A 12,826-nucleotide genomic window follows, 5' to 3' on the forward strand; every position below is an offset into this window, starting at 1 on the left:
TTCGTATGGCGTAATAATATTCGACGAAAACATGATTAAAAATAGTGATGTCTCATAAATCGAAATCGGAGTAGCCACCATGAATAAAATGAACATTTAATGGAATACACGTAATGTATTTTTTATAAATAAATTCGTACTTGAAATACGTTATAAAAAAATTCCTAGTTGTATATTAAGTAGTAGAATTTTAAATAATACTAGAAACTAGGTACTTAGTATAAAGTATCGATATTTGTAGCTAATTTTCAGTTTCTTAGACATGATTTCGTAGATATTAATACTTCTCGTAAATAGTATACTTAACAATATTAAAATAATGCATTTTTGTGTAAAAAATCTATTGCAATGTTTTCAACACAGTTCTGAAAATAACGAACGTAGTAATTTTACTCTTCTAGAGATTTAAATAAAAAGCTATATAGTCGATAAGATTAGTGTTTTATATTTAATAGATTTTTATATAGGTTCATTAAATAATAAAATATAGATTATTTACGTTATTGTTCGATAGAAGAAAAGAATTGATTGTAATATATTTAATTTTATGAAAGGTGAACCAAAATATTTAACTGAGTTTTAAAATTCACATGTATGTAATGAATAATGATATTTTAACAATAATCGCAAGTTGCATCATCCTCTTCATTATTATTAAACTTTGCATACCATAAAAATGAATGCGTACCTAGGTAATAGATGTCTACTTGGTTTATAAAAATAAATAAACAGAATTAAAAATCAACGGTTTACGTGAGGTTTAATCACATATTGATAGTAGGCATATTGTGTAGAGGTTATATTTTAACCGTTATAATAATATCAATTTGTTAACATAAAATAGGTTTTATTTTCAAATAGTGTCTAGCATAGACCTAAATAGACAATTTACAATGTTGCCCGTTCATGACTAAATTAAAGCGTAAGGGAGCAGATGGATATTTTTAAATAAACGAAATGAATATGTATATATATATAAATAATTTCTATATTTCCATCAAGAATAATGGTATGCAGATAACAAGTAAACATTTGGTTTATGTCACTTAGAAATATACGCCCCACGCCAAGACTATCCCTTCACGTAGGATGATAATACGGTGTTCTACTATACTAAAGACCTTGATCCAGAGTAAATATAAATTAAGTTTTTAAAATGGTGCTTAGAGGAAGAAGTAGCAACAAAAATTAATGCGTTAAATACTAATAGAAAGTAGAAATAATGGTTGTCGTGTTGTAAGTCATAAATTTGAAAATTGTGTTGAAAAATAGTATACATGAAATAATCAAATTATATTTAAGAGAGATATATTTATTGTTTGACATTGATCATACATAATTGAGTCACTTAATTCACCATTCTACAATAAATGTATAGATAATCCTTTGTACTAATACTTTTTATTCAATTGACTTGCATTTTATTTATAATGCTTAATCTTTATAATTTATTTTTTAAGTTTAAAATTTTCCTATACTCAAAATAAATAATATTTAGCAGACTTGTGCTAGTTACATATTAATTAAATTAATATTTAAAAGTTGAAGTCAAATATAATTATAGTATTATTTAAATTAATAATTCATGGTTTGGTAAACTATGTATAGTAAATTATAATTATTATTTATCATGAGATTTTAGTAGTTGATATTATTTTTTCTATAGAATTTAAATTGTGATTAATATTATTTTGACATACGAATATAGAGTATTATATTATTATCACCTAAAAAGTAATTCTATGATGTAATACCTATCACGCATAACATATTAGTTATTTATTTTGCGTACAATTTACTTTTCAATAACGGACAAAGGGTCCTTTTGCACAAAACCTGGCGACTGTTGTCGTTATATCATTACGATTTTTCGTGAAAGCTAGACCGAGATGGCAAATGTAACATGCTATCGAGCATTTAGTACTGTAATTAATTGACCGTTGTACGCCATTACCAGAAGCCCGAATTCATCATCCATAATGCACATACCTGCACTTGCTTCGTTCGCAATATTGAATTAACGCAATAGTACTATAAATACCTACGACTATTGTGTACCTACTGAACTCTCGAGACGATTGTCTAAGCTTTACTTACCGGTCAGCGGCGATTGGAAATTATAGTTGGTTGATGATGACGAAGATGGGGATGGAGACGATGACACAGATTGCTGTTGTCCTGGATGCTGTGCGGTTCTCCTGCGGTTGTATTCCCTGCGTGGCGGCGAAGCCACATTTTTATATCCAGGTGGTCTGTACCTGGCTGACTTTACGTTGAACTGGTGTACACTGTGCGCTTTGTATATTCCAGTTAGCGGACTCGGAGATGGCGTGGGTGCAGCGGCAGCAGTAGTAGGCAGCCTGGGTAGTGAGTTTGTGTTCGAGGACGACGTGATGGCCTGCTGTTGAAGACTTCTGGGTAATGTGGTCGACTTAGGACCAGTGGCTACTACACCGTCGTCGCTATCTCCACCTGAATCACCACTATCGGGTACGCTGCTCCGTCTTCTTCCGTTCCTCCAGATTCGATCCTCGACGCTACCACCGATGCTACCACAGGATCGCACACGGTCCAACTGTTCTCGGCTACTGTTGGCACTCTTTATTAATAAGTCACCAGCGGACCGTCTTTTAGCCGCAAGTGTCATGCAACTCTCGCCACTTGATGTTAACCGGGTTCGTGAGTCCGACATCATAAGCGTTGACTCGAAACTGCCTCGCCAACTGAACCTTTCATTGTCACTGGCTTCTTGCCGAGCTTCTTCCAACAGCGGATCGTGTGACTTGGACCTAGGCAGTGGACTATTAAACTGTTCGTCATCGCCCTCATCCTCCTCCTCCGTGGTAGTGGAAATGATCGATGTTTTGTGGTGATGATGAGATCGTCTTTGATATCTGGACGCTCGTGGAGTACCAGGGTTTTCAGAAACCGCATGCATCAGCGCCACGAGCCTGCTCCCAATGTGTTGCATCACTTTAGTAACGAGTGGCGGTGAATTCCTGGACACCGACGAATCGGAACTGGGCACTTCAATCTTTCGCAACGAGGCCATGAGTTTCTGGTAGACGAACGCAGTGTCCCGGTTTTCATCTTGTAGTCTAGACCCAGTCTCCAAATCAGAACTTGTATAGTCCGATGAATCGTAAGAATCGCTCCACGTGTCCTCGCTGCTTAAATATTCAACGATTTCTTTTACTTGTTCGTCTCTAATTCCCGGCACAGTTTTCATCAGTCTGGTCAATTCGGACTCGAATTTTACCAATTGAGGCGGCTTGCTCTTTTCTCCTGGCACTTCTGGTTTTGGTTGATTTGCCAACATGGTCTTGAAAAACGCTCTCATTTTAGACATCATTAAATTTGTTTCTTCGTCCGAACTCCAATAATTAAAGCTATCGGTTCTAGTTAGACCATCTGTGGCATTTGATTTTTGATCGTTTTCCGTCATCGGAACTGTTACTTTTTCTTCTGGCGCATCAGCACTATCTGGATTTTTATCTAGCGTGTCGTCACCAATAATGATACTTTCTGAGTTTTCTTCAGTTTCCAATGCTTCTAATGGCGGAGCAGTTACAACCGATCTCTTCTTCTTCTTGCCTCTTTTAACAGTATCGAATTGACCATCACTTTTTTCAAACGATACAGATTCGTCGTTTGAATCTGAACTTGTGGAGGAATCTTCATAGTCCAATTGTATCTCTACTTGTTGTTCAGATTCTGTAAGATTATCTAGTGATGAATGTTGACGTCCAGTTCCTCTAGCTCTGACCAATCTCTTTCTCCGTTGTTCAGGACTGTGTTCTGGACTATCACTACCAACACTACCATCCGAGTCTGGTCGATCGAAGCCCATAAACTCGCTTAAGAAATATCGTTCCAGTCTAGATCCAGCCATTTCAGATACTACTGGTTGTGGTTCGATGCTGTCCAAAGACTCGAAGCCTTCACTTATGATAGAACTTGTTTCAGAAAACGCGTCAGTGTTTCTACTAGCATCTTGATCTTTATCGCAGAGACCGAAAAAAAAATATTTTTCTAGTTCTGTTTGATTATTCCGGTCAGATTCCACTTCGCTTTCTTCGCAGCTTTCCTCCACGATGGTGTGCAATGTAAAGTCTAATGCTGATCTTCTGAACTCAGGTTCTTCCTCAAATGACATCTCTTCGCCTTCGGAAGATTCAATTTTGAAATCGTCCCTATCCAAATCTTCCACCCAAGAATCATCATCGGCCAAACCTTCTTCCAGTGCTATGACAGCTGACAACGTGTCACCACCAGTTACAACCTTTACTTCACTATCATCAGCCGGTTCGGACGTGTCCAGAGTAAGTTTGAACCCTTCGTCTTGGATAACCGAAGGCATTATTTTCGTCGTATCACTGGTTACCACGTTCACGGTTGGCTTGTCATCCCGTGTAATCATTATTAGACTAGTAAACTTGCCACTCAAACCAGCAGCGGCTGAAGACTCATCGACGGATATCTGCTCCATGGACTCAGTACCGGAAAACTCATCAGAGGCGCTGCTGTTTCCAGCGGCAGACTTAACCGCCGCAGCGGCCACCGAATCCAAAATACTAGACAGTTTCACGTTGCACCCATCATCTTCATCGTCGTCGTCCGGACTGTCGTTGACGTCGTACGACATGGCGACGTTCTGCGCGTCCGAATCGTCCGAATCGTCGGATGGTGACGGAGACGAAGACGACGAATAATATCCGACCTCACCATCGCGGTCTTCATCGCCGCACGATGCTACTGGCGAAGACGACGATTTTGCATCGAGGGTCGACGCATGGGTCGCGTACATTGTGAGTACGGCCCCACCACCTTCGTCGATGGCGGCCGCGGGGGGTTCCGGCATTTTCGCGACGACACTACCGGCGCCCCTTTTGTCGATCACATTTTTCACCTCTGCATCATTTATGGCATCCCGTTCACGGAAATATTCTGTTAAAACATTTGCGAACGCGGTAGTGAGTGTGTATTGCGCACGCTCCGGCGGTATCACAATCGGCACTGGCACGAACACGGGGAACGGTAACACGACCGGAACGAACGTAGTCGTAGTTGCTGCGCGCGCGTCGGTCTCGCTCGGTTTACTGCCACCACTACTGCCGTCGCTACAGCCGGTTAACTGGTCGCCGTTACCGGTACCTACGCCACCTGCCGACTGTCGTTGCTGATGTTGTTGTGTTTGTTCCGACGGTCTTGTCTGGTCGTTATCGTCGTCCAGGCCGGCCATAAAATAATCCCAGTCACAATCGTCATCAGCCGATAGGCTCGATGACGTTTGTCGACCACAGCCACCATCGTCTGACGACCAGTCAGCCCCATTCAGAAAGACCAGCCGATAGTCATCTTTGGTTCGACTACCGCCGAGGATATCTTCGTGTAAGAAAGGGTCCCGGCGGAGAAAACGTCGACTTCGAGGTGGTGTTACTCCTGTAAAATAAAATTACCATATTTTATTACTCAGCGATAGTCTAAATCGAACATCCAAAAATACATTATTTTTAAACCATATTAGGATTAAATTTTTACTAGTCATTTTTTATAGTACAGATAATATATTTTTATCATACGCACAAATACATTTTATATGCATTATAAATAATATATAAATTCAAAATTACTCTGTGACATAGAAGAGTAATAATATTATACGATATAGAAATATTTATTTTGGTTTGTTATCAATAAATAGCATAAAATAAAATACATTAATAACCATAGTTAAGTAAGTTAGTTAATATGAATAAAATTAAATAAAATTAATGTTTTACTTGTTTCATATTATCTAATATCAGGTAAATAAATATAAAACTTCATGACGTATTCTACAAAGCTAAATTTTTAACATACAATTTTGAATTAATTTCACAAACGAATTTTACATAAGAAAATTATTGAAGCATAATACTATAATAAATTACACGTTATTATTATTCGTTACGTTGTTTAACTAATTACATCATCATTGTTCATATAATCATAACTCGTGTTGTAAAAAATGTTTTTTGTTTTTAAAACAAAAATAATAGTTTATTTTATAATTATTTCGAAAAGGATAATTACTTTTAAAAAATGATCGATGAATTTATGAGAAAGACTTGCATTTTAATTATATTTAAGTTAATTCTGTAAAAATAAACGTGATAAAATGACTTTTGGTTTTAAGTATAAAAACTCGTAAAACGTGAAATGATGAAAGAAATCATAGGGTGAAATTGTTACGTTTCGAATGCCTCGCGGCTGATGTTTAGCCAAAAAAGTAACATAAAATAGCTAATCGTTTAAGATTAAAAATGTATACGTTAGCCTTTACAAAATTAAAAAATATTCGATACAATTCCGATTAGAATTCAGATTCATAACGGAAAATTAATTTAAATACAAAATAATAAAATGTAAAGTGCATATTGGAATCTATGATACGTGGTTTATTGTTAAAGAAAGTTTACTATGCATTTTTTCGATTCATTGAATAATTAAAATTAAAATTTAAGAATTATTGTTTTTACAACTTAAACATAAATAAACACAAAATGTATAATTATATAATAATGGTTACTATAAAAATATTAAAACGGTACAAGTAGGTATACGAGTTGTAATTTAATCAAGAAACCATACATATATATAATTATAATCAGTTTTTAAGATCACATGAATTTGTATAAACATTAATTATCTAAAAGTGAAAAATTGTTTAAAAATGTATTTAATAGGTCATTATGGTGATTTTTAGTGTGACAGAACAAGGATAATAAATATTTTTGTCATATAGCTTTCAATAAAAAATTTACATATTTGTAAATAAGTAATATTTGCTAATCGATAAAATTCACGTCATCGTGTAAAAATAAATTGTAACACAATTATTTTTCTTTCAATATCTAGAATTAATATATCTAAAAAATGCGTGCAACTAATTAAATAAATAACTAATTTTAATTACTAAATTATGCTACTTGCATTTAATGGGTTATTAACAATTAATTTTCAGGTAACGTTGATATTGTGTATACGATACGAGGTTTAATTAACTCATTTCATCGAATAATATTTTTTTAATTATAAACCGTAAATATTATATAAATTTACATTTTTGTCAATTCGAATTCAACATTTATGTACATAATATGATAAGAAAATAAATGTTTGGTGAAAACGTCATACTATGTCGTCAAAACCGAGATTATAATTACATCCATATCTTAAAACTCAACACACTATCTACATTATGCATATTGTACTGCATCAAGGACCACACACATACGTTTTAGTTATAATTTTTAGTTGTTGTTTAGTGGAATTCTGATGAAACCGATTATTCACCGGAAATCTAAGAACAATAGACACCCTTCGGTACCATATTGTGTTCCTAATAACAGGTACCTACTAATAATGTATACCCGTTTTGAAAAACAGATGTTAAAAGCTAAATAAAAAATATATTGTTTTTTTACTTATTTAAATAATATTTGATTTTAACAGCATCTGCAGTTTTTTTTTTTTTGTAAACAATGTGTACAGAGTTGTACAGAATACAGATATCAAATTTCAAATAGGCTTTTAAATATGATATACCTGTAGTTTTATGCGACTTAATTTACATAAATGCATAATTTATTACTAGGTAATTATAATAAATAAAATAAAATCGACGGTGGTTATTACGTTAGACAAACTAATTTATTTATTGAATAACTATTACATCTATGTATTTAATGTTAATTATGTAAACCTACGCTTCAGCTCATAGTTAAAGAATCAAAAATAATAAAGGGAATAACTTAAAATTTTATTATGTTTAAGTGTCATTAAAAAAATATAGATGATCATAAATTCTAAGGAAACAATTTGTTATCATTCATAATTTAACCTATTGATTTACATCGAGTAAGATTAATTACCTTGAAATATCAATATAAAATAATAAACAAAACTTTTGAAATTAATTTTTATATTTATGTCTTTTATCAAGATCGTACTGTAACTCTTAAAATGAAAGTAACGAGTTATATGAAACCGATAAAAATAAAACGTTCATCATTCATCGACAATCGTAATGTTACAATAGCCTGTGAATAAACAATTTGGAAACTAATGTAATCCAAAAAAATTACTTCACATACACTAAAACGTAATATATTATTACTTAATGTTTATAATGATAAAAATGTTAAAAGAAAGTTTTTATAAAACCGCAATTAAAGAATATATACCTACTAAAGTAATTATAACAATTTACATAACTTCGAGTTGAGATATTATGGATAATTATATTGCATACCAAATATAAGTCAGAATATCTATTATTTTTTAAGCATACGCATGTACAAAGTAATTTGATGAATATAGAATTTTAGAACTTTATGTTTAGTCGGTAAGCGAATTTAAAGTTATTTTTTATCGCAACCACAAAGACTTTATTATTATTATTATTATTATTAGTCGATGATAATTTTAATAGTAAATTTAAGTATGTTTTTAACAATAATTTAAATCCTAGGTGAAATCATTCTGTAACTAATTACTCGTGTATATTAACTTTCTGATTTGAATGCTAAAAAAGTAATGATGAAAAGTAGTAAGAGAATGTTAATCTAGTTATTAATCACATACGTTAAGTAAAACTAAGAGTTATTTTAAAATACAAATAATATACTAAATAAGTTTCAAAATTTGAAACTGAAACCGAGAGAAAGATTATTATTTAAAAAAAAAAAAAATTCAATAAAATTGCTTGATGAGAAATTCTTTTGAAAATATTCCAAGATTCAATACGCGATGACCGATAGCAAAATATGGATCAATGTTTTATATAACATTATTTTGATAAATATAAATGTACCAGGCCATAAGAAAAAAAATGATTCTAAATTTAATGTAATATTATGCGTAGGTACGTACGTTCAACATTCATCTTAATATTATAATAAATGTACGAATACAACACAATACAAAATTATATATTTTCATGTGACATCACAGTGTCCACCGTTGATGTTAAATAATAATAAGTCCTCAGTATACACACAACAGATACAAGATACATTGCACGGAAGACTTGGCAACCCTGGGTGTGACAAATGAATGCATAACAATGGCAATAGGCCGGTAAGCACAATGAACGGATTGCCGAAAGAAGTGACTGCAAGGTTAACCACCTCATATTAACGATGGTCGAGAGCACCGTGTGGGAGAGGAATAGAAAACCTATAACGAACAGAAACATTATATATCATTTTTTCGTTATGTACGTGGTTATGCTACCTCGCGAACACACATGCGTATTTGAATACATATTGGATACACTCCAGGCGTAGTCCTCACATTTGACAAACTGAAGTTAAAATTAGTAGGTAATCATGTAATAGTTCAATTGTCTTTCCATTTAGTTTAAATTTTATCCCATAAACATATATTGTTGAATATTTGTATACATAATATTAAATAAATTGATATTGAATCATTTTTTAATATAAAATACATGTCAGTTATTGTTGATTTATCAAAAAATAATCTTTTCAAAGTTATTTAAAATAATTAATATTTATACAGTGTTATTTGATTTATGAAGTTTATTTAGCAAAATATTGTGTTTTAATTTAAAAGTTAATAGGCTTATTATTATATTATAATTATAATAAATAATTACAAGCATGCATTCATTGTAAAAATTATTTTTTAAATAAACAACATATTTTAATATATTATTAGCAAAAAGTTTATATTATTATTATTAAAATTATGCCAATAATAAACTTCTAAAAATAGTTATAAGTAATATGCTAATATTACATAAGCACCATGCAACAATTAAATAAACTCATAGATATTTAACTATATTATTTATATGATGAGGGCAATTTTTTCAATTTCATTTGATAATAATATTTTTCTGTATCATATGATAATTCAATTGTACGTTGTGCTAGGCGAATGATGATAACTTTAACATATTTTTTTTGATATTTCATAGAAGAAATTTAGTTTCAGTAAAGTTAGATTTTATTTTACATACTAATTATTAGGGTTAGGATTAATATGGAATAAAAATTGTAAGATATGTATTTGGTTTATTAAAAATATGCAAATAATAATATATGTATCAAAAATTATGAAATATGCACAAAAAAAAAAAAATCATATATTTTAAAATTAATAAAATAATATTCTTAAATATTCACTTTATTATTACACAAAATAATTACGCGGTATTTTAAATTTTCATAACTGAGCTTTTGTTAAACCTTAATATGCTCTTAAATAGGTATTTTTTAACAGCGTCAATGCATAATGTCACACGATAAAATGACCTAGTAACAAAACATACCATAAAACATGCATTTTTCGAGTTTTTATAGTCGAAATATGCAATGATATTAGTTTTATTTAAAATATGCAATAATATGCATTTTGTCCAAAATATGCAAAATAAAAACACCACTGTTTATCTCATCATGAGATGATTCGTGGACATTACTGATAAAAGTAATAATCAGAAGTTGCAAAAAAAAAAAACATGCTGTTGCACATAAATTCTAGCCTTACTAATAATAATTTATCGTTTTATTATGTTAAAGTTATGAATATTTTCTCCGATAATAACTTGGGTTTTACTTGCAAAATTAGTTATTTTTTAATTATTTTTGTTAACATTTTTAAGTAGCATATTAAATTGATTGAGAATACTCTTAAAATAATATTCGTACTGCTTTGGATTTTTATTTTTTAACACAGTTAAAATTAAGACTTTAAATCATTAAATTACATTAATAAGAATAAAATAATTATTTCAAAAACTATTTTTGTTTATTTTGGTTATTTTTATATTAAGTTGCCTATTAGTAACGCCTGAATGTGATATGTAGTTTTTAAGTTAAAAAATATTTATAGAAACCCTTTATCTAATAGAAGCATTGAATAAATATTTTAAATTTTAAAAGTTTTTATCATAAATACTGGTTAGTCCAATACTATTGATAAAGAAGAAAAATCTAGTATTACTGTGTAGGTACCTACTCTGAATCGTATGGGCAAGGAACAATTGTCTTTGAGGGGCTTAATATAGGCAACTATTGTTAATAATTGAATATATATAAAATTATTAACTTGTGGTCCTTATAATAACATCTCAGATCCTTTGTGATTTCAAGTGCTTATTTACACTTTTGTACATCAATGAAAATAACTAATTTAACATTTTGATGTGCTTTGTTTCAAGCAGCATTTTAAAATAAGCAGCAAATAAAATAGATCGATCGTAAATGCCTAACGATCAAATGAATGGTAAGAGTTGCTTCTTACCGGGTGGAATATGTTTGAGATCTTCTTGTACCCTGGTGAGAGCGGTGGCCACTTGCTTACGGCGGAAGTCTTCGGATTCGTCACCACCGGGATGGTCGACGTCGCCTGAAGTCTTCAGCGTGGAAGCACCGGCATTGACTGTTCCCGTCGACTCAGAGACAGTTTGCATGTCTATGATTTGACCACAAGTATCCACCAGATGGACGGTGTTGACTTTCACTGCAGGCTGCCGCTGCGCCGGACGATCGTCGGGATTCGTTGACCCGGCGGCGACTTTTGCGGGCCGTCCGACGCGTGTGGCCGTTCCAATGCCGCCACCGCCGCTACAGCTGCGCTGCGGCCACGGTACGCTACCCCGCGGCATACTGCTGTAAGCTCGCAGTTCGGGCGACCCTCTGACGGCCGACCACGGAGACGAGTCTGTCGACAGAAACACACATAAGACATAACGCGTTACGCACACGAGAAGAGAACTAGGAGACTAAACGAAAAATAAACGTATCGAAAAAGTGGCAATACACACGTAGGCAGGCACTCGCGCGCTGGCGGGACGGTCACCTGTAGGAGGAGACAGCGTTGATCCATTAGGATCAACGGACTTTGGTGGGCAGACTCGTTCACCAGAGTATATATATATATATATATATATATATGAATATATTTATTATTATGTATGGACGATGTAACATTATAATATATTATATGTATATATTATATTTGTGGAGAGAAGCGAAAAGAGTGTAGAAAAAAGAACGATGAGAACGAAGGAGGAGAAAAGAGGTGACGAATTTATACAATTGTTTCCAAGTTGTATATATTATGCGCCCGAGTTTCGTAACGAATGAAATATTAATATATATATATATATATATATATATATACTATATTCGTACGACAATATATGCACCACGCGCATACGTGGTGAACAATAATGAAGCAGTGTGATTTATTGCTGTCATCAACATACCTTTAAATGTCAGAGATCTGCCGAGTTTAGTTTCATTTTTTGGATATTTCATGTTTTCTGGTGTCCAAAAATCAACGATCCATTCTTTCGTTGGTTCCAATGATCTGAAATGACATTATTTTTTATTACCACACATCGATCTATATTTGGTATGATTGTACATAACACAATTATTAAGTATTATGTTATGGAAAACCAACTATGACAAAGAAAATGTTATCAATTAAATATATTTAACATTAAACCGCTTAGGTTATCATAAAAGAATCGACCGTGACTGTTTCATTTCATTGGACAATTAAATTTTGTTCTTGAGCATAATCACTTTAAAGTTTAAGTATTATTGTTGTTAGGAAGTGGAAGAAAACATTTACTTTTAATTTTTTCACACCTGTGTTGCTTGATTTTTGATTTCAGTTGAAACATTGGAAATTAAATTTTTTCCTATCAGCAGATAGTCAAGTGCTTTTATTCTGCTAAACGTGTGAAAAAGTTATGGTTGAAATCTAATTAATAAAAATATATATGAACATTGAAAATATT

The 12,826-nt window shown here is 32.3% G+C and overlaps 1 protein-coding gene across 2 annotated transcripts in view; it reads right to left on the minus strand.

Moving 5' to 3' along the window:
- Positions 1 to 12,826, minus strand: part of LOC112596897 — a 61,838-nt gene that overhangs the window by 26,214 nt on the left and 22,798 nt on the right. For both annotated transcript variants that reach the window (XM_025342725.1, XM_025342726.1), the window contains 3 exons: positions 12,284 to 12,387; positions 11,317 to 11,736; positions 2,098 to 5,442 (listed from right to left, as the gene is read on the minus strand). In XM_025342725.1, coding sequence (XP_025198510.1) covers positions 2,098 to 5,442; positions 11,317 to 11,736; positions 12,284 to 12,387 — 3,869 coding nt within the window. The remainder of the gene's footprint in view (positions 1 to 2,097; positions 5,443 to 11,316; positions 11,737 to 12,283; positions 12,388 to 12,826) is intronic.

Source organism: Melanaphis sacchari, unplaced genomic scaffold, assembly GCF_002803265.2.
Source record: "Melanaphis sacchari strain LSU unplaced genomic scaffold, SCAv2.0 Contig36_pilon_pilon, whole genome shotgun sequence".
Lineage (NCBI taxonomy): Eukaryota > Metazoa > Arthropoda > Insecta > Hemiptera > Aphididae > Melanaphis > Melanaphis sacchari.